Source organism: Narcine bancroftii, chromosome 12, assembly GCF_036971445.1.
Source record: "Narcine bancroftii isolate sNarBan1 chromosome 12, sNarBan1.hap1, whole genome shotgun sequence".
In the NCBI taxonomy this organism is placed as follows: domain Eukaryota; kingdom Metazoa; phylum Chordata; class Chondrichthyes; order Torpediniformes; family Narcinidae; genus Narcine; species Narcine bancroftii.
Window position 1 is genome coordinate 78391894 of NC_091480.1, and position 23824 is coordinate 78415717.

At 43.2% G+C, this 23824-nt stretch overlaps 1 protein-coding gene across 7 annotated transcripts in view; it reads right to left on the reverse strand.

Moving 5' to 3' along the window:
* The window catches only part of LOC138747621 (rho GTPase-activating protein 23-like), a 263779-nt gene that overhangs the window by 131320 nt on the left and 108635 nt on the right, over window positions 1–23824 (reverse strand). For all 7 annotated transcript variants that reach the window (XR_011347582.1, XM_069907014.1, XM_069907013.1 and 4 more), the window contains one exon: window positions 10313–10492. Coding sequence is in view for 6 of the 7 variants with exons in the window: in XM_069907014.1 (XP_069763115.1) it covers window positions 10313–10492 (180 nt within the window). In the remaining variant the exon portion in view is untranslated. The remainder of the gene's footprint in view (window positions 1–10312; window positions 10493–23824) is intronic.

Consider the following 23824-nt stretch of genomic DNA (forward strand, 5'->3'; position numbering starts at 1 on the left):
GTAAACCTTCTCTGCACTCTCTCCACTCTGTTAATATCCTTCCTATAATTAGGCGACCAGAACTGCACAGAGAACTCCAAATTAGGCCGCACCAACCTCTTATACAATCTCAACATCACCTCCCAACTCCTATATTCCATGCAATGATTGATAAAGGCCAGCATACTAAAAGCCTTCTTCACCACCCTATTCACGTGAGTTTCTACCTTCAGGGAACGATGTACCGTTACTCCTAAATCTTTCTGCTCTTCTGTATTCATCAATGCTCTCCCATTTACCACGTATGTCCTATTCTGATTCTTCTTACCAAAATGAAGCACCTCACACTTATCAGCATTAAATTCCATCTGCCATTTTTCAGCTCACTTTTCTAAGCAGCCCAAATCCCTCTGCAATCCTTGAAAACCTTCTTCATTATCCACTATTCCACCTATCTTAGTATCGTCTGCATATTTACTAATCCAATTCACCACCCCATCATCTAGATCATTAATGTATATAACGAACAACAATGGGCCCAATACAGATCCTTGAGGCACACCACTGGTCACCGGCCTCCAACCTGACAGACAATTATCCACTACCACTCTCTGGCCTCTCCCTTTCAGCCAATGTTCAATCCATTTGACTATCTCAAAATTTATACCTAAAGACTGCACCTTCTTAACTAACCTTCCATGTGGTACCTTATCGAAGGCCTTACTGAAGTCCATATAGACAACATCCACTGCGCTACCCTCATCCACATTCCTAGTCACCTCTTCAAAAAATTCAATCAGATTGGTCAAACATGACCTTCCTCCCACAAATCCATGTTGAGTGCTCCTGATCAGACCCTGTCTATCCAGATGTTTATAAGTACTATCTCTAAGAATTTTCTCCATTAATTTACCTACCACAGACGTCAAACTTACAGACCGATAGTTGCCAGGCTTCCTCCTTGAACCCTTTTTAAATAACGAAACCACATGCGCAATGTGCCAATCCTCCGGCACTATCCCCATATCTAATGACATTTGGAAAATTACCGCCAGAGCCTCTGCTATTTCCTCCTTCACTTCTCTCAATGTCCTGGGGAAGATCCCGTCTGGTCCCAGAGACTTATCCACCTTTATATTCTTCAAAAGTCCTAAAACTACACCTTTTGTAATCTCTATATTCCCCATATTTACCCAATTTGCTTTTTTTATCTCACATCTTCCAATATCCTTCTCCTTAGTGAATACCGAAGAAAAGAAACTGTTCAATATCTCCCCCATTTCTCTAGGCTCCACACACAGTTTTCTGCTCTGATTTTCTAAGGGACCAATTTTGTCTCTAGCTTTCGTTTTACCATTAACATATTTGTAGAAAGAATTGGGCAAGAAGCTCTTGGAGAAACACAGATTTGTTGATGTCGGATATAATGCTCAAGCTGTCACAGGGAGATGGAGGAGTTATGAAAAGATTTAGCTACAAGGAGAATTTTAACCTGGAATTGTTGAAGAACTGGAGCCAACGATGGTCACTGATCATGAGAGAAATAGAAATTGAACTTCCAAAGTAGTACCCATCTTTTTAACTCTATATTGTTGAACTCATGTTATTTCATTCTATCAGAGAAATTCCCATTGTTCCACCCATTGCTCTCCCCATAATAATGTTTCCAGGATCATCAGTGCAAAGAAATGGTACAAAGTTATAATAATTGCTTTTTGAATAGAGTGAAGGGGAGGGGCAAGAATAGTATCTTGGGTCTGCTAGAATGGAGAACAAGAAAGGATTATTCAGCTGTTTATTGGGAAAGGGGATGAAAGCTGAAATTGTTGAATTTTGTGGAAAGGCTGTGTTCTGCAGTTGTGTGAAGGAGACAAGACAGAAATTGGGGAAAGATGCAGATTCAGGTTGAAGAACTAAGTACATCGTGATGAAGGTCAAATTTAATGGACAAAAAAGTAGAGAACCTTGAGATGGACAAGAACTTCTTTATGCATGTTTTTAAATTGAAGCTAGATTGAACCAGGCATGAAATTTCAGCATGATTCAGTAGTGAATTAAAGAAAGCTGAGCTACTGTCATCCATTGAAATAATTCAAACGCATTTAGAGGATTAAAAAAGGAAATGCAATCCAACCAGATCTGGTGATGGACGGCTACAAAATTTCTGCTGATAATACATAAATCTACACCCTTTAAACTGTAGGGAACTAAAAGATGTGGCCGATTCAGGGAAAACTAGGATGGGTAGTTAATAAACATTTTAGTGGAGACCAAGATTTTGCAGTCGTCATCTTAATCCAGATCAAAAGCTGGAGAAATAATGAAGTTTTGAAGACCCGAAGGCTAGCCTGCAAAATAAATGTAAAAAAATATTTCAAATGAACCACTTCAGCTTTTAACTCACCTGACAGAACCAATTAATTTGTCCTGAATTCACAAAGCTGTAACTATTGTGAGTAGTGGCAGCCACGGTTTGTTCTGCACTCTGCTTCACCCTGGGCCCTGCTTGGCCAGCACTTTGAGCTTGATGGTATAATCTAAACACCTATTCTGTCAGCAAATATTCTCAACCTTAGTCATGAACTTTCTCTGAGCAGATCCGTGCACTGACAATATTTTTTGGTCAAGTTTATTACATGACAAGAAAATAAGGTCAGGAGTAGGGATCAAGCTCTTGATGCCTGCTCCACCATTTAAAATCACAGCTGATATATGTTGGCCTCCACCTCATCTTCTGTGCCAAAGCACCATGCCCCTCTATTCCTTGATCTATCAAATATTCTTCTAGCTCTACTTTAGTATTTCTAATGATCCGGCTTCCGTCTCTTACCAGGGCAGAGAGTTCCAGAGATTCACTACCCTCTCTCAAAAGGAATTTCTACAGTTTTAAATCACTAGCCCCTTATCTTGTAATTATGCTTCCTTATTTGAGATATCCCTTCCCCTCCCTCTGGTGAAAACATCCCAACATCAACCCAATCAAGCCCCCAAAGGAGTAGGGCATGAAAGTTAACAGATGGTGTGATTGTATTAAAAACAGAAATGCTGGAGGAACTCAGCCAGTCCCACAGCGTTCATACCTTAAAAAAGGGCTCAGACCCAAAACATCTCCTATGGATGCTGCAAGACCAGCTGAGTTCCTCCAGCATTTACGTGCTTTTTCTATCCCCCCCATCCTCTAAACTCCAAGGAATGCAAATCCAAACTGTTTAATCTTTCCCGAGAAGACAACCCTCTCATCCCAATGATTAGTCTGGTAAATCTCCTGTATACTGTCTCCAATGCTCTCATTTCATTTTTTAAATGAGGGAACAAAAACTGTACACAGTGCTCTAGGCAAAGCCTCACCAATAGCTTCTACAATTGCAACAAAAAATTTTCCTTCTTAACAACTTGTTGGACCTCACTGCTGGCTTTATGCAATTCATGCAGTCAAACAGCTCGATCCCTCTGTGTTTCACTAGGCCCTTTCATGCTAGGCCTCCACCTGGAGGCTGGCTACAAGCACAGAGGTAAAATATAAAACTTACCTTTCGTGGAGTAGCTCTAAAAGGCTGCTCCCGCGCCACATTCATGTCGAGCGGCACCTCGTAGTGCCCTCCGGAGCTGATGGAGGCAGGACGACTGGTGCCACAGCACCACCCATCATAAATACACGGCAGAGCAATAACCGTCTTCCCTACTCATTATTCCCCACGCAGCTGTGTTTTCTAGAACAGTTCCAGCTGCATGGGGGATTATGGGTAGGGAAGATGGTCATTGCTCTGCCGTGTTTTGAGCCGCAGAGAGGGCCCCCGAAGGTTGAAGCAGCCCAGTGAGGCTGTCACAGCCCGCCACAGCCGCCCCTCCCCTGATGGCTCCCACTGCCTGACGGCTCCCACCTGCCGCCCCTGCCCTGACGGCTCCTGCCGACTGCCCCTGCCTTGAGGGGGTCATGGAGTAGGGAGATGGGGGGCAGGCTGGCAGCATCATCAGCCCGCCCCTAACCAGCCGCTTGTAGCGGCTGTACATACACATGGGGCGGCGGAGCGCAGCGCTCTGCCGATGATCCTTCCCTGAGGGGGATTGCAGTAGGCTCCTTGGAGCGGGCCACGGCGCATTCAAGAAGGTGAGTCTCCCAACACAAGGGTAGAGAACCTCCACCTTTACAGTCGGGCTTTTTCTTTGCATGAAAGGGCCTACTGACTCGCAGCCACTCTCCATTTAGATAATCTGCCTTTTACCAATGTGCACAACCTCACATTTCCCCACATAAATCTCCATTCGCCAGTCCTTTGGCCACAGCCACACACTCAATTTATATCCCATTTCAGAATCACAGTATCCTGCTCACAATATGCCATTCCACCAATTGTCATATCCTCAGCAAATTCAAAACCTTACACACTGTTCCTTCTTCTAGGTCATTAACATAAAGAGTGAATATTGCGGCCCAAGAACCGAATTCCTATGATATTCCACAGGTTACCTCCTTCCATCCTGAAAATGACATAGCTAAATGAGAAAATCTGCACATCCAATACACAAATAGATGACACAAGAGAGAAGGGAGAGATTTACATGGGATCTAAGAGACAATTTTTGCACTCAGAGAATGGTCTGTATCTTGAATGAGCTGCCAGAGGGAACTATAAAAGTGGACAATATTTTGATGTTCAATACCCAGTATTGATGTAAGGTTAGGAATAATGTAGAAGGATGTGCAACAAATGCAAAATAATGAGACGACCTCAGAATGACACTTGGTCAGCATGGACATGCTGTGTGATTCCATAACATTCCCTTAATGTCCATAAGGTGGATAGCATTTCTCTCTAATTGGAGAGAAAATCTTGGGTCAAGATTTTCCAGATATAGCTCTAAATGACCGAATCAATAATGAATAATCTTTGAAAGGGATACAATTTTTTTTTCTTTGAGAGGGCCTTCCAAAATCTCAAGGTTAATAACAGTGTCATACATTAAATCCAACCAGCATGTTTAATTTTTGTTTAGAAATTTTTGAAAATTTTAGAGATACAGCATGGTAACAGGCCCTTCTGGCCCTTGAGCCTGTGTTGCCCAAATACAGTACAGAGGGTGGAAGGAAACCAGAGCACCTGGAGGAAAGCAAACTGTCATGGAAGCAATGTATCAACTCTCTATAGGTAACGCTGGACTTGACCCAGGTTGCTTGCACCATAATAGAATTGTCTCAAATAATTTCCTGGTTTACACATTACCATCTTAGAAATGAATGACATATTGAAAATGAAAGCAGTTCTGTTTATTCATTACTAATAAACAACTGCAAAATATGGCTGGCAGGATCTCTTTTCTGAATGGCATCATTCAACCAGCTGGGTTTTATGACACACTGGCATACAATTCTTGAAAAGATTCATTTCCAAAAGATAAACAAAAACTCTAAAGGGTTGTTAACTCGGCCTGCGACATCACAGGCACCAGACTTCACTTCATTGAGGATGTCTGCATGAGGCGGTGTCTTAAAAAAGCAGTCTCTATCCTCAAAGACCTCCACTACCCAGGCCATGGCCTCTTCACTCAGCTATCATCGGGAAAAGATACAGGAGCCGAAAGACGAGGACTCAGCGGCACAAGGACAGCTTCTTCCCCGCTGCTGAATAATCAATGAACCACAGACACTGCCGTACTTTTCGTGCACGATTATTTAATTTTTTTTATATTTATTGTTGTAGGATGATTATAGTATGATTGTTGGTTCTGTGATGCTGCCTCAAAACACCGAATTTCATGTCTTATTCATGACAATTAATTCTGATTCTTCTTTTCTTTTCAATCTTTTTTATTGGTTTTTTGAAAAAAAATTATCAGATTGCATAGATACATATGATATAATGATCAAGTCAACTGAAAATAGAATTACAAATAATAATACTGATGAAAAAAAAGAAAGGGAAAAATACCCATCTATTACTACTAATCTAATTTTTAATCCCAACCTAAGCGATTGGTGGCAAAGTCAGACGTCAACTGCTGATTCTGGTAAACAGTTTTCTATCTTTCCACCCCTCCTTTCTTAAACTGTGAACAACATTGTGATCTTTCAAACTGCTATGATTGCTTCAGGAATTTTCTAAGACCATCACAGTACATCATCTCAGTAGCCACCTCTTTTAGGACTCTGGGAAACTGGCTATCAGTTTTATAGGATTGGGTCAGTTTCATAACTTCTTCAAGGCTTTCTCTTTCAGGATAGCAATGAATTCATCACTGTTACTGTACCTTTGCTTTCCTTTTTTTCTCCTAAATTTATATTGTGTTCAACAGTGAAAAGACACTTTCAGATAGCCATTTCATTCCGGGACATTTTTGGCATTTTGACAGCACGGGGGGTGGGGGTAATTTCTGTGCCAGCATTTTTCCACCAGCGAAACGACTCACAGGCCCAGAAAACAGCACTGTCTGAAAGCTGCTTATCTTATGATGTGCAATGTTTGTGATGTTTCAGAGGGAAACGTGAACAACTGAGGCAACAGTTGGGATTCAGGGAACTGGGGTAACAACGAGACTGCGAACTAATTTGACGTCACTTCTTTATTCCTGCATTGACTATTTATTTCTGTAGATGGATCTTAGAGAGTTCTTCAGATTGTCTACTGACAATTGAAGAAAAAACCCGATAAACACAAATGAAAAAAAATCACTATTTTATCTAAATCAGTTATGCACGATCAAAAAAAGTATTTTGAGAATCTTTAATCACAACTTGTAGCATTTTGATGGATATATCAGACACATATGTTTTACATCACAGTAGGATGGCCATTTCTAAATTTCCAAAAGGAGGACATGTAGGGTCAGCATCAGATCAAGTCTAATGGGGGGGGGGGGGGGGGGGCACAAACTGACATTCCAAGACTGTCTACATTTATCTACATTTATGTTAACCAACAATATTTGGGATATGGTGTATATCAGAGAAATTATAATAGGGAATAAAGAAATTTCTCTGATATACACCATATCCCAAATATTGTTGGTTAACATAAATGTAGACAGTGTCAATTGCCCTATGCAGAAATAAATTCTGAGATTATACAATCGATAGCACAAATTGGGTGTCCATATCTTTCCACTCAGAAATGCCGCGATATTGCTGTAAGGAGGATTCAGCAGTATCCTGGCTTAAATCTTGACCCAGTCGTTCACACAGAACTGAGCATGGTCAACAAAATTCCAGGACAAGGTGTAATTTCACACAGAAGGATGGCATTCCTGGACCAAAAGAGGTAAGCTGTGTGATGCAACAGCTGACATGCCATCAAAATGCCAAAAATGTCCCGGAATGAAACGGCTGTCTGAAAGTGTCTAATGATATGTGCTTACAAGGTTAGAGGAATGCTTCCTTTGAAACCTGGACCCAGAACACCAAAATATTCAATGACTATTTTTTTTTAATTTACAAAATCTACATAACCAATGACTGAACAAATTATTCATTCTTGTGTCCTTGAGAAAGCATAGATTATCCATAAATTTTTGGAACAATTTATTCACCATCCAATTTTATTGATGAATACAAGTAATGCAGGTTGGGGATCCATTAGCTAATTAAAAATTATTTAGTTCCGGTATTTTAAATACAATGAATGTAATATTTTGCATAAGTTTTCTTGCTTGAGTTATTTTTAATTATTCTTTATTTTGCTGATCTTGAATGAAATCTGTATTTTCTGAAATTCTAAAGATGGTTCTGTTGTTTCACAAACTGGATCCAGGAATGAAAAATGCATCAATATTTACAAGGAAAATAGTTCCGCTCTTAAAAACTCCCCACTTATGAGGACAATAGCAAAAATACCACTTTCATTTGGACCATGTTTACACAAAGATGCTGGAGAAACACAGCAAGTCACACAGAGTGCCTGAGCACTTGGCCCTAAAAGTTGGTTATGTATCTTTATCCTTGCTACATGAAAAGCACAGGGTGACTTGCTGGTGTTTCTCCACCACTTCTCTGTAAACTCCAATCACAGCATCTGCTGATTTTCTTGCTTAACTCCATTTGAACCATGTTTTGTTTTTAATTACAATCATCAAAACAGCACTAACTTTAATTTATATTTTTTCAATGAAAGACCGAAGAGAATAGGCTCCACACCAAACGCCCACAAAACAAAATTCTTCTATTAACCTGCTCCCAATACATAACACATCCTCCAAAAATAAATGTTCATTCCAAATTCTGGAGAAGATGGATCACTCAGGAACCACTTCTCAGTCAAGCCAGAGGTGGAGAATGAAATTCACCACTTTCTCCCTTGGGCCAGTGCAGCCTTTGGCTGTCTAAGGGAAAGAAAATTGGAAACTTTAAATGGGAATTAAAACCTCAAACTCATTTACCCACCAATAATAATCTGCTCTATTCACACCAGAGACTTGGACCACCTTACAGGAGATTGTGGAGAGATACATCTAATGTTATCCCTGCAAAATCTGATTGGCGAAGTGGTTCTGTGAGTTCTGAATAATGGGGACATGAAGTCTTCACTCCTTTTCACATTGGCTAACTGGTAAATTGGCAGTTCAATGAACTAGTTCAAAATGTCGTTTTTGCCATTCACACTGGACCAATGTTAACCGATCCTCTATGCCCTTTCACACTCACCACCCAGCATTCCAGAGCAGGTAACATCCTGAGTGACGCATCAAGCGATGATGGACCTGCCGTCCCAGAATTCCATGCAGCAGAGAAATCCCTCCATGAGTGCTCCGTGCATATAGCCCTTTCATTATACCAAGGCACACTGGGACACAGGGGCTTTAAAGGAAAAGGCGGCTAGTTCCTTGCCTACCCGCAGTCTCTCTCTCACTCTCTCTCTTCCTTCCCTTTGCACCCACTTCGTTTTGTTGTGTATTTCATCCCCGCTACCATTTTCCCACAGTCCTTTATAAATTGTGCACACGTTTTATTAAATTGTGTGCGTATTTTCCCTACGCTTGTATGTGTTTTATTCCCGCTACGATTTTCTAATACTGGAGTAGGTCAGCACAACAACATAGGTTGAAGGGCTCATACTATGTTGTACATAATGCTTAATTATGTTTTAATTAAGCATGAATAATTTTGTTTAAATACAAGATCATAATAATACATTGATTAGGATTTAGTAAATTGAATACAAAGTTCATATCCTTTTAAAAATCTTTTGTTTCCTTCACGTTCCTACACACACGCAAGTACGTCATCAATTAATTGGACCCAGGATACCCCCTGTCCCTTTCATACTGGCCATTTCACAGTACGCCGGTTCAAAATAAACCTCCTGAGGCGGTTCATCCCCAGGGCGATCTGCCACCTGCGTGCTGATTCGCAACCGTTCACACTGGCACGTTAACTAGTAGATTAGCAGCCAATTACTAAGTTAACGTGCCATTGTGAAAGGAGCTACTGCCATTGGTGGGGCAGGTGAATTTAGGAGGTTGTGTACTTCGTGTTTTTACTCAGCTTCAGAGTGTTTCTAATGCGTAGACTTGATTTTCTCAGTGTCATCCAGAACACCTTGAGAGATCACGGGCAATGAATTCCCAGGTGTCAATGGGCATGATGCATTTTTTGGAAGAAACACATCACCTCCCAAACCAACTATAGGTAAACCTCAACTTCCAACCTACACGAGTTACGTCCACCCCCACATACAATTATTTTTAAAAAATCTTTATTAAAACTACTATACAAGTTCATATTATGTATTAAAAGTACTGTATATAGTGGTCTCCACTCCCGGCAACAGCCCGAACTCCCTACTCCCCACAGCAGCCTGAGCTCCCCTTCTCCCCAGCAGTCCAAGGTCCCCATCACCCCCCACCCCCGGCCACCTGAGGTCCCTGTTCTCTCTGGCAGCCCGAGGTCCCTGTTCCCAACCTCCCCCCTCCCTGGCAGCCAGAGGTCCCCGATCTCCCCAGCAGCCTGAGGTCCCCATTCCCCGACATGACCAAACCTGAGTTACAACCAATCCTTCCATCCCCATTACGATCTTAAGTCGGGGACTACCTGTACCCACCCATCTTTTGAAGCAATTTCTGCACCACCCTGTGGCAGAGTAGAACTCATCAGCCACCTTCAAATCCACAGAACTCAAGTGAATCAAATCATCCCTGACCCCAAACAATCAATTGGCATATTAAACATTATTGATGGAAGTCAAACTGTACAAATCCAAAACATGTACCTTTTAAAATCAGGAAACGGTGGATAGACTATGATTAGTAAAAAGAATTCAACCAGACAGTTCATTGTCAGTTAAATTCTGGCATACTTATATAAAAAAAAGTGATACATTATTGACTATGCAAGTGCGAATATTACCTTAAAGCTTGGATGCACAGCCGACTCTGGAGGGTAGACAATAAAATGTCTCAACGTAAAACCGAAACCTTGAGAGTTCTTGTGTAGTAGCACAGTTTTTGGGCCAGGCCATGAAAATATTTCATCCTGCACCGTGTTAGCATTTTCACTGAGGGATCTCTCATCTCGCTGGGTTTTAGTCTGTAGAGGAAAACAAGGGGTAAAATCAGCTTAAAAATCATTGAATTTAAATTTTTCTTTTAAATTATAGAAACTATTTTAAAATTTAAATTTGAACATACAGCACGGTAACAGGTCCTGTCAGCCCACAAGCCCAGGCCATTCAATTACACTCAATTGACCTACACTGCTGGTACATTTTTTGAACAGTGGGAGGAAACTGGAGCACCTGAATGAAACACACACACAGACACGGGGAGAACGTAGAAACTCCTTACAGACAGCACAGGATTCAAACCCTGGTCTGGTCCCAATCGCTGGTGCTGTCGTGCTGCCCTATGCTAATGTTCAGCAAATGACTTTGCATCTCCAAAGATCTGTTATCTCTGGGTATCAGGAGGACTAACTGCACTAGAACAGAGGGTTGATCCTTGAAAATGCAATTCTGAAGAAATTTCTTTCTTGATGGCAATTAACATGCTACGTTGTACTCTCAGCAGCCTATCTACCGCTGCCAACTAGATGATGGCTAAATAACAGAACAGTTCATACATTATACAATCTTGTCATTCAGATAATATTCTATAGAAGGCTAAGATCTCTCACAAAACATAAAAATGTAACAATAACGGGTATAAAGTTGCATTATTTAGAATATCCTACATTATATTTTGCTACAAAATACCTTTGCAAAATCTGTTCTAAAATATTTATCTGCTGGAAGTTGAACTACTAAATTGAAAGTACAGCATTTGTAAGGATCTTTTTTCCTTTAGTTTAAAATGAGCACTGATCTCTTTCAGATATAATCTCTCAGGAAAAGTCTTTTTCTTAACTTGCCCTTCTGTTTGCTCTCTGTGATGGAAGGGGTTAGAAAATAAATGATGAACTGCTGTTAAGCATCACCAATTTATAAAGATCCTTAGAGGTCAGAGATATTAAGTTGCTATTAATATAGTTGTTAGTAACTCTCACTCCATAAAATAATTGGACCAACGAATCCATTTACTCTCTGATCTTTGAAAAAATGTGATTTTTTAAAAAGTAATAAACATCAATAATTAGACTTCTAGTTAATCCCTGCAAGACCAAACAATAATCAAGTGCTAATAATACTGGCATCTAAATTAATGTTAATGATGTTTTCACAAGTACAAATAAACTACAATAACTTGCATTCATATTTAAATGTAAGATGTGCAGCTATTGAAGAGGTTTTCTGTCTCCAGCTGGGAAGAAAAGAATGCAGATGCCAACAGCTGAACCATGGTGGAGATGGACTGGAGGACAACAACATGATCAATCTGTCAAAGACCAATGCTAAACAGAAAACACATGTGCCTTTACCATTACTTAGTCAATGTTTTCACAGTTAACGAATTCAGAATCATGTATGGACCACCAAAACGGACCAACAGTGGATGCTATCTCCCTGGCCTTGCACTTACCCCTGGAATACCTCGACAATAAGGACACCTATGTCAGACTACTGTTTATCAAATACAGTTCCAATTTCAACAGAATAGTGCTAACATACCAATCCCTTGGTCTCAGCACCCTGCTCCACAAATGGATCCACGACTTTCTGTTCTGCAGTGATGATTGATGACAACACCAACTGCACAATGATCCTCAACACCAGGGCCTCAAGAAAGTGCTGAGAGTTGCATTTTCACTGGTGCATTTTCTTGGTGGAACCATTGATATGTTGGACAGAGACAGGTTGTTGGTAATATTTACTCTGAAGAACTTGAAGCTCTCTACCATGTTCTTGGAGTAAATACTGTATAATTTCTAAAAATAAATCCAAAATTCAACAAATGATAGACTGGATTTTGTGAACATTACATTTTTTGGTATTAAGAATTAAACTTGTAATAATCCTATCCTCAAACTTCACAAAGCATTCATCTCCACTAGTGATTCCCAAAGTGCGCTCCCCTGTGGCCAGTGGAAAGATCCAAGGGAGCGGTGAGGGGGATATGGGGTGGTGAGAGAAACAGGGGGCGGTGAGGGAAATAGAGATGGGGCAGTGAGGGGATAGGGGCGGTGAGGGGATAGGGGCGGTGAGGGGATAGGGGCGGTGAGGGGATAGGGGCGGTGGGCAGTGGGCGGATAGGGGCGGTGGGCGGATAGGGGCGGTGGGCGGATAGGGGCGGTGGGCTGATAGGGGTGGTGGGCGGATGGTGCGGTGAGGGGATAGGGGCAGTGAGGGGATGGGGCGGTGAGGGGATAGGGGGCGGTGAGGGGATAGGGGGCGGTGAGGGGATAGGGGGCGGTGAGGTTATGGGGGCGGTGAGGGAATAGGGGGCGGTGAGGGAATAGGGGGCGGTGAGGGGATAGGGGGCGGTGAGGGGATAGGGGGCGGTGAGGGGATAGGGGGCGGTGAGGGGGCGGTGAGGGGATAGGGGGCGGTGAGGGGATAGGGGGCGGTGAGGGGATAGGGGGCGGTGAGGGGATAGGGGGCGGTGAGGTTATGGGGGCGGTGAGGGAATAGGGGGCGGTGAGGGAATAGGGGGCGGTGAGGGGATAGGGGGCGGTGAGGGGATAGGGGGCGGTGAGGGGATAGGGGGCGGTGAGGGGATAGGGGGCGGTGAGGGGATAGGGGGCGGTGAGGGGGCGGTGAGGGGATAGGGGGCGGTGAGGGGATAGGGGCGGTGAGGGGATAGGGGCGGTGAGGGGATAGGGGGCGGTGAGGGGATAGGGGGCGGTGAGGGGATAGGGGGCGGTGAGGGGATAGGGGGCGGTGAGGGAAAAGGGGGCGGTGAGGGAAAAGGGGGCGGTGAGGGAAAAGGGGCGGTGAGGGAAAAGGGGCGGTGAGGGAAAAGGAGGCGGTGAGGGAAAAGGGGGCGGTGAGGGAAAAGGGGGCGGTGAGGGAAAAGGGGGCGGTGAGGGAAAAGGGGGCGGTGAGGGAAAAGGGGGCGGTGAGGGAAAAGGGGGCAGTAAGGAAATAGGGTGTGGTGATGAAATAGGGGGCATTCTGAACCTTCTGTCTTTTTATTATTCACTCTGCTGCAAAGTTTAATGAAAAAGCCAGTGCAATACTTTTCTGGACAGACTCGGGAAGGCAGTTGTGAGCAAAATAAAAATGGTGACAATGCATTCTCGTGAGAGCTGGACTCGGTGGGTGCAGTATTGGTGGCGTCACTACCCCCGCTCAGCATCGCCACCAACACTCCCACAGCATCACCACTAGCTCCCCTCTCAGCAACACCACTAACCCCACTGAGCGCCACCACTAAGCCCCCTCTCAGCACTGCCACTAACCCACCCCCCCCCAGCACCACCGCCAACACTCCCACAGCATCACCACTAGCTCCCTTCTCAGCGGCGCCACTAACCCCCCTCTCAGCGCCACCAATAACCCCCCTCTCAGCGCCGCCACTAACCCACTCTCAGTGTTGCCGCTAACCCCTCAGCACCGCCACTACCTCCCTCTCAATGCCTCCACTGACACCATCCCAGCACCGCCACTGTTCCCCTCTCAGTGCCGCCACTGTTCCACTCTCAGTGCTGCCACTAAGCCCCCCCAGCGCTGCCATTAACCCCCTCTCAGCGCCACCACTGACCACACTCTCTGCGCTGCCACTGACCCCACCTCTCTGCGCCGCCACTGACCCCCCTTCTCTCTGTGCCGCCACTGACCCCCCCCCGGGCCGTCACAGAACCCCCCAGCACTGCTACAGAACCCTCCCCAGCACCGCCACTAACCCCCCTCTCAGCGCCGCCACTAACCCTCTCAGTGCCGCCATTAACCTCCAGAGCCGCCACTAACTCCCCACCTCGCTCAACACCATCACTGACTCCCCCACCCCATTCAGCAACACCACTATCCTCCCACCCTGCTCAGAGACAACCTTAACCCCCCCCCCCCCCACTCAGCTCATCCACTAACCCCCGACCCCGATCAATGCTGTCACTATACCCCCAGCGCCATTGTGTGTTGGGGGTGCCCTTGGGATGTGACCTGGAGGCCAAGGGGATGGCAGACCAAAAAAGATTGGTAACCACTGATCTACACCATATTGGTTTTGTCTTTTCTTGGATGCATTCCAAACAGAAAAATTTACAGCTAGAAACCTGACCCACTTTCCACTACCTTTTGATTCACTTAGAATCACGTTGCTCTTGTGTTTAAATTGGTTTCTGCACATAAACAGCCTAAAAGCAAACATATCACAAATCCTCAATTCAGCATTTTCAATAGCAAAAGCCTACATTTAACAGCAAACCCACTTGAACAGAGAATGCTTAAATCAAACTGTACAGTTCCAAATTAAACCTCAACAACTAAAGTAGCTGGATTACTTTCCTGTGGGCAACACATTTCCCCACTGACATTTAAGCATCTTATTTTACCTCAGCTTTTGTTCACAAAAAAATTCTCAAATAAATGTAACTTCACACTTAAATTGTCCTACATATTGAAGTAATTAGAGTATTACATTGTAGAGAAATTCAAAACCCTGCTTCTCAAACTGACCTGTTAAAACGCAAATAAACAATCTACAATATACCAATTCCAATACACAATATCCAATGTCTTTATATATCAAAGGATATAAACCTCCCTTGGGAATGACTTGCCACTTCAGGTCTAAAACCACTATACAAAGATTTTTGCACAGAATGCAGTTATTTTAGAGCTAAATAGCATCAAATTGCATTGAAAGAAATGAGCACGATCTGACAGTGGCAGTAATGCTCAAAACTGGCTTAACAGGTCCATTTCATTATACAACGTGAAATAAACTGAAATATGCTCTTGCCAAGTAATATTTTTCTACTTAAGCCTTTGACAAAGCCATGTACATTTGTGTGGAAATCTTGCCCAAGTCACCATACTTAATGTGGTCTCAAACACCAATCAAGTCATGAACTTCCAGGTGACATGTGAATGAAAATGGTTTTCACCAGGAAATTAATCTCTGATCGAAAGTAGCAGAGGAACACAGAGGTTTCGTTCTTTCATACCTTGTCCTGATGAGGTCAGCTAACTTGGTACAGAGGGAAGCCTACCACAGTACAAGCCCTTCAGCCCACGATGTTGTGCTACCAGAAGAACTAAACCCTCCCTACCTCATTACCTCTGAGCCAGTCACATGGGAGCCACCAAGGCATGAACTGGTGTTCAGACTTTTACTGGAATAAAGCCTGTTGGACAGTCTTTTGAGTTTTGTGCTTGCCTGCTGCTACCTCAGCGCACCACACCTCCAAGCAGAATGTTTTCCTTCCACTACTTCTCTCTGCTTTCTACAGGCAAGCCATTTTTTTTATCCACGCAGCCAAGATTCCATGGATCCCATGCCTCATGACTTTCTGAACGAGTCACTCATGGGGGACCTTGTCAAATGCCATACTAACCTCCACATATACCACATCTCTGCCCTACCTCCTCAATAAACTCAATTGGGCTCGTGAGGCTCGACCTGCCCCTCACAAAGCCAGGCTATCATTGAGAAGACTGTACTTCTCCAAATGCTCATAAATCCTGACTTTAAGAATCCTCTCCAATAGTTTGCACGATGGGTGTAAAACTCACTGGCTTATAATTCCCATGATTCTCCCTATAACCTTTTTTAAACAAGGGGACCAGATTTGCCTTTGCCAATCCTCCAGAACTCCCCCCCCACCCCACTGAGGCCAAAGAGGATACAAATATCATAGCCGAGGCCTCAGCAATCTCTTTCCTCCCTTCTCACAGCAACAAGGGGTATATCTTGTCCACCCCAGGTCAGATCAAGCACTTCCTTTTCACTAATCTCAACATGGTCCAGAATACAAGCTTCTTCTATTCTGACCTCACCTTGACTAAGGTCCTATACTCTGATGAATACTGAAGCAAAGTATTCAATTAGGACCTCCTCAATCTCCTTCACCTCCCGGCATGTTGCCTGCTTTATCTTTAAGCGGCCCTAACTTCATTCTCATCATTCTCTGTTCTTCACATATGTATAGAATGCCTTGGAGTTCTCCTTAATCCTACTTGCCAAGGCCTTCTCATGGGCCCTTCAAGCTCTCCCAAGTCCTCTCTTAAGTTTATTCCTGGCTACCATACAATTCTTATGAGCCCTTCCTGTTTTTTTTTACTCCCTATATATAATGCATGCTTCCATCTTCCTCTTAACTAGCTGTCTCACCTGTTTTGTCAAGCACGGTTCCATTTTCCTACCATCTTTTCTCTGTCTAGTGGGACAAACCCATCCAAACCCCACACAAGTAGTCCCTAAGCACCATCCATAATACATCCACGCTTCCTCTCATAAATATCTGTTCCCAATTCACTCTCTCTAATTCCTGCCTCATTCCCTTTTTATATTATTTTGACATACAGCACAGTAATATGCCATTTCGGCCCATAAGCCCATGCCACCAAATTACACCCAATTGACTTGCAACCCTGATATGTTTTGAACTGTGAGAGGAAACTGGGGCACCCATGCAGACACAGGTAGAATGTACAAACTCCTCACAGATAAGTGCAGGTTTCAACCCTGGTCCTGCTCGCTGACACTGCAACAGTATTGCAAAAACCATTATGTTAACCTTGCCGCTGTAATTAGCCCTTCCCCAATTAAGCACTTTCCCATTTGTCTGAATTTATTTTTGACCATAATTATGCTAAAACTCAGGGAGTTCTGGCACTATAACCGAAATGCTCCCCCACCGAGAGGTCTGTCACTTGACCAAGTTCATTACCCAGTACTAGATCCAGTATGGCCTCTCCTCTCATCAGCTGGTCCACATACTATGTCAGGAATCCTTCTTGGACACACCTGACCAATTCTGCCCCATCTATCCCTAGCAGTCAGGAGGTACCAGTCAATATTTGGGAAAGTTGAAGTCTCCCAATAACAACAACCCTGTAAGTTCCGCACCACTCAAAAATCTGCCCACTCATCTGTTCCTCAGTATCTCGATGGCTATTTGGGGCCTATAGACCACTCCCAGTACAGTGATTGCTCCCTTCTTATTTCTGACTTCCACCTACACCGACTCAGAAGGCACTCCCTTTGGAGCGTCCTCCCTTTCTACAGTCATGCTACTATCCATAACCAGCAATGCCACTCCCTCCCCCTTACCTCCCATCCTATCCTTTTTAAAACATCTAAACCCCAGTACCTGCATCAACCAATCCTGACCTTACATCAACCAAGTCTCTATGACGACCACTGTAACTCATGCCCTGATTCATGGTCTAAGTGCATTGTTCCTAATACTCCTTGCATTGAAATAGACCCACTTCAAACCCTACATTTATGTTTCCTCCCCTGCCTGTCCTTCCTCACAAACCCACTAAACATTGGATCATGCTTTCCACCTTCTGCCCTGCTGAGGCAGGACATCTCATTTACCAGCTGAGCCATGCACAGGCTCACCAACTAACACATGATCAGAAGATAATGTAGAATGCAGAATCTCCAACTATTTCACCAAATGAGAACAGAGATAAAGAAATCCATTTCCTCAACCAAACTGTATTAGATTGTTTATTCTAGAGCAGGGGTGTCAAACTCAAATTCACGGAGGGCCAAAATTAAAAACTTGGTCTAAGTCGAGGGCCGAACTAAATATTTATTGAAAATTTTCAACAACATCTGCATGTTTTCTCTTCTTTCAACATATGTAATGTTAAACTTTTTCTTATTAAAATAAATGTTTAATAATAGTTTTAGATAAACTCTTTCATTGTCATTGGCCCATTTCCTTTAGCGTTCTGAAACCGTGCACATGACGAGTCAATGAGGGATGATTAAAGCAGTGGTCTTCAAACTTTTTCTTTCCACCCACAGACCTCCTTAAGCAATCCTTTACTAATCACAGAGCACCAATGGCACAGGGACGCGAGTGGAAAGAAAAAGGTTGAGAACTGTTGTATTGTGGTCACTCCACATCTGATTAGGTTAATTGTTAGGCAAGTGGTCAGAGAAGGACCCCCACCCCCACCCCAAGAAAGGCTTAAATCACAGGAACAAAATAAGCTTCCGTCTCACTGCTCCCAATCTTACACACAGTCCTGATGTGGAATGTGGGGTCGCAGCTCCACGTTCACCCGAGTTCAGGTGCTGTCTGTGTGGAGTTTGTACGCTCTCCCCTTGTCTTGGACCAACAGGTCGGTCGCCTGACGAAGGCACCCGAACCCCCCGTTGAAACGCCGGCATCCGGGGCGGTGGAGGAATTGGCTGAGAAGAGCGCGTTGCTCCCACCCCCCTCCCATGGTCGGAGAGGGATTAAACTGCGATCTCACGGCGCCGGGCTCGTCTCCAACAAAAGGAGCGGGAGGCAGGGTCCGCCGCGCATGGAGCGAGGGGGAAGGCATCGCCAACGAGACGTTCGGTCCGGCGTCGCCGCTGAAGCGCAGACCCAGCAAGGATGGTCCCCAACTCCAGCCGCGTCTGTGTGTCCGGGAGCTGGGCGGGCTGAGTGCAGCGCTCCGATCCCCGGGATTCGGGACTCTGAGATCCCTCCACACCTCCGGCGTCTTAATTTTCACCTTCAGTGTGCAGGCGCTATACTGGCGCGGCGGCCAGCGGGCCAACTCTAATATATATTTAATATGATCTTGCGGGCCAAATATAATTATATTGCGGGCCAAATTTGGCCCGCGGGCCAGAGTTTGACATGTGTGCTCTAGAGTGTCAGAGACTGAGGGGAAACATGACAGAAGTTCATAATGGTGAGAGGCACAGATAGGGTAGGTGGTGGAAATGGCATTTACTCATGGGCATAGCTTTAAAGTTGGAGGGGGAAAGTTTTATACATCTTTCATTCTCTTTACACATTTCAGGGGTGGGGGCTTGTGGTGAAACAGATATGATTGTGACATTTAAGAAGCATTCCATGCAGGGAATGGAAGGATAGGGATTACATGCAAGCAGGTGGGGCTTGGTATCATGGTCAACACAGACATCTTGTATGTTCAATTGTCATTTGTTGTTTGAATTATGTTATTAGTTTTAAAAAAAAATGTAGATATACTGTATGGTTACAGGCCGCCCCAATTACACTCAGTTGTCCCTCAATCTCTGGTAGTTTTTTGAACAGTAAGAGGAAAGAGGGGCACCCAGAGGAAACTCACGCAGATATGGAGAGAATGTACAAATTCCTTATAGACAGTGTGGGATTCGAACCAGTCCTGGTCGCTGGCGCTGTATAATGCCATGCTAACTGCTACTTGTTAACATCAGCTGCTTTGCTTAATTAAATATCAGTAAAGGGCAAAATATTTTTAAAAATGAAATCACTAAACACTTTTTTTTGGTCTTTGACATGCCCAAACCCAATTAATGTAAGTTAAGCCTGAATAGGCATTTGATGGCCAGCATGGACATGATGCGTTGAAGGGCCAGTTGCCATGCCATATAACTCTATATTTAAACAGCTGAAAATAGATGGGGGTTAAACAGGAAAGTCTGCAGAGGCTGCAATTGTACAGCAATACATAGAAGTGCTCAAGGATCTCGGGTTGTTGTGGAGCATCTATAGGAAACAAAGATTGATCAACATTTTGGGCCTGAGCCCTTCGACATAAAGCAGATGGACACCAGAATAAAAGGTGGGTGGATGGGCAGAGATAAATAGATAGTCCACATTGTGCTCCTCTTGAATCAGTTGTTTCATAACGATCATCAGATAGCTGAAATGGTCAGTTGTTCACAACTTCTGTATCTGCACATTATGTCATATTAGTCAGGCATCCCTTTTACATAGAGATCCCACTAAATTGACGTGTCAACAACATGTGTTTAAAGCCAGGTCATGTCAGATCAGAGCATTCACATTGGACCATTTCAGTGCGACCTTTTACATAGGGACCCAGCATCCAGTGCAAAAGGAGGCAGGACATGCAGCATTACAGTGTTGGCACCCTAGGAAGGTGGGTAAGCCTTTTACACAAGAGCCGAAGAGAAACACATTGGCTCTGATACTACCTACCTTAAAGGGTAAGTACCAGGATGAAAATGATCCCCCATCCCAGTTTTGTCGCATTTAATTACCGTCTTTCAAGGGCAGTGTAAAAGGGCCTAGAAACAAGCTGGAGGCCACCACATGAAACCTCTTGTTCTGCTACTCAATCAAGTACCAGGTCCAGAGTAGAGCACCAACATCCTCATTTAACGGGTTCAATCTATGCACCAGCCACGGCCAGCATGTTTAAAAACAGCACTGAACAATCAGAGCAATCCATGGGCAAAACCAGGATCCTTCTGGAATTCTAGTTCCCACATACAGACTGCTCGGTCTTGATGGATAATTGTGGCAACCAAGCTTAAAAGTACTTAATGTTTGTTGGGTCCAGGCCAGATAAGAATGATTTTCAGTGGTACAAATTAACAACATGCTTGGAGGTTAAAAATTCCCTGCAACTGAATCATTCTTGATGTGAACTTACTGGTTCCAATGACTTTACTTCCAAAATGTCCAATTCATTTGAAGTTCATTGTCATGCACGTTGTTATAATCAGCCATTTGCAATTACCTCAACTATCTGACAGATTTTACCCAGCTTTAATAAGGTACTTTGAAGTAGTTTGCAAAAGATGATGTGCATTGTATTTAATTAGTTAAATAGAAAATAGTAACTTAAATAGAAAATTTGATATCACTCCAGACATCCACATAAGAAGGTCAATCTTAAGTCAGTGAACAAATTAGAATCTCCCTAAAAATTATAAATACATTACCAAAGCACCAATGAAGTTTACAGTGAATTTCTAATAAATATGAAAGAATAGTTCAGTATTTTACATTTGAGTAATTTCCACATAATATACTGTTTCCCACCCTTTTCTATAGTCTCCTAATCAGATTTTCTATGACCCTGACTATAATTAGTAGCCTATTATTTACCAGTGTTTATAATAACATTAGTTTTTGTACAGCTAAATGCATGGCCAATTAGCTTACTTTGTCAGAAAACTTAATTTACACTGTTTCAACTTCTATTGAAAACACACCAACTTAACTGCTACTTCCTCTATTACAATCAGACCCATCAATAGCAGGAAACAGCTTGGAAAGACCAAAAGTTGAATTATTCTTTGGCTGGTTTGTGTTTATGGCCAATATTATGTCTGCAATGATTTCACTAGAGTGCTTTTAGAGTTACCACAAATGAAAGAAGAGATCCATTGTCCATTCAAACCTTCACCACATTTAATGACATCACACTTCATCTGCGGCAATTCCATGCACCTTTGCCTAATTTCTTTTAATTACACCTATCACCAAACTTCATAATTAACCCAGCATCATTGATCATAGAACACTACAGCACAGTACAGGCCCTTTTACCCTCGATGTTGTGTCGACTATATATTCCTACCAAAAAGTCTAAGCCCTATTCCCGCAGAGCTGTGCGTGTGCGCGCAAATAAACACACACACACCTGCGTATCTTTGCAACCTGCATACAAAGGAAATTAATGCATGCACAAAAGGTTAGTTACCTAAGAAAAGTAATTAATAATTATACTTATTGAAAATAATCTCTTGGTGGTAAAACACAGGATTCTGTTGACACCATGGTTAAGTGAAAAAACACACAAATGCTGGAGAAACTCAGCAGGTCAAACAGTGCCTTTATGTAGTAATAATCTGTTAGCTAATTGTTTCTGTAAACTAGTTAGTGGGTTAAACAAGTAGCTAATCATACTTGTATTGTATTAAAACATGCTAATACAGTTTTATTTTCCATGAGAGATAGGCTGTGCCAAAATGATCTTGAAACAATTTCAAGTTTACATTTGCACAAGCATTCAGTGCGCACATACTTTTGTCACAGGAAAAAAAAATTGCATAACATAAGATTTTTGCACACACTGACTACTAAAGAATGGAGGGAACATTGGTACTAAACCCTTCCTACCTCAAAAACCTTCTGTTTTTCTTTCATCCAAATGCCTTTCTAAGAGTCTCTTAAATGCCCTAATGTTTCAGCCTCCACCACCATCTCTGGCAAGGCATTCCAGGCACCCACAACTCTTTGAATAAAAAACTTACCCCTGATGTCTCCCCTAAACTTTCCTCCCTTCTCTTTGTAGAGATGTCCCCTGGTGTTTACTATTCTTGCCCTGAGTAAAAGGCACTGATTATCCACCTAATCTATGCCTCTCAGAACCTTGTAAATCTCTAATAAGTCTCCTCTCATTCTTCACTCCAAAGAGAAAAGTCCCAGCTGTGCTAACCTTGCCTCATAAGACTTATTTTCCAATCCAGGCAAAATTCTGATAAATCTCTTCTGCAGCCTTTCCATAGCTTCCACATCATTCCTATAATGAGGTGACTAGGTCTGAACACAATACTTTAAGTGTGATCTCTCCAGAAATATGTAGAGTTGCAATATGACCTCTTGACTCTTGAACTTAATCCCCCTATTAATTAAACCAAACATCTCATAGCCTTCTTAACTGCGCAGCAACCTATCAACTTGCGCGGCAACCTTAAGAGATGTATGGATTTGAACCCAAAGTCCCTCTGTTCCTCCACACTATTAAGTATCCAACTATTAACCCTGTACTCCGCCTTCTGGTTTTCGAAAATGCATCACCTCACACCTATCCAGATTGAACTTCATCTGCCACTATTCCTCCCAACACTGTATCCTGTCTATATCCTTTTGTAACAAATGACAACCGTAACTCCTCCAACCTTTATATCATTCTGCTTTTTCATCTAGGCCATTTATAAAAATCACAAAGAGTAGGGGTCTAGAACAGATCCCTGTGGAACTCCACTAGCCACTGACCTCCAGGCAGAATATTTTCCGTCTACTACTACTCTCTACTTTCTACAGGAAAGCCAATTTTTAATCCAAGATTCTGCGGATTCCATGCCTCATGATTTTCTGAATGAGTCTCTCATGGGGGATCTATTCAAATATCTTACTAAAATCCAGATGCACCACAGCCTCTGCCCTATCTTCATTAATTTCTTTTGTTACCTTCACAAAGCCATGCTGACTATCCTTGAGTAGACTGTACTTCTCCAAATGTTCATAGCTCCTACCCTTAAGAATCCTCTCCAATAGTTTGAAGACCACTGATGTAAAACACACCAGTCCCTTTCACACTGGCACCTTATCCTTGTAATTAACGGCCAATCTACTGGTTAAAGGGACAGTGTGAATGCTCACGAATCGGCACGCAGGCATCAAATCACCCAGGGATGGACCACCTAGGTAGGCTGTATCATCCCCGGGGTGGTTTGACGCCTGCATGCTGATGAACCCAGTGTGAAAGGGATAAGGACTATCCAGGGACAAAGTAGTGATGCGTTGATGATGTTTTTTGCGTGAGTGCAGGAACATGAAGGAAACAGAAGATTAAAAAATCAATGTATTATGATCTTGTAT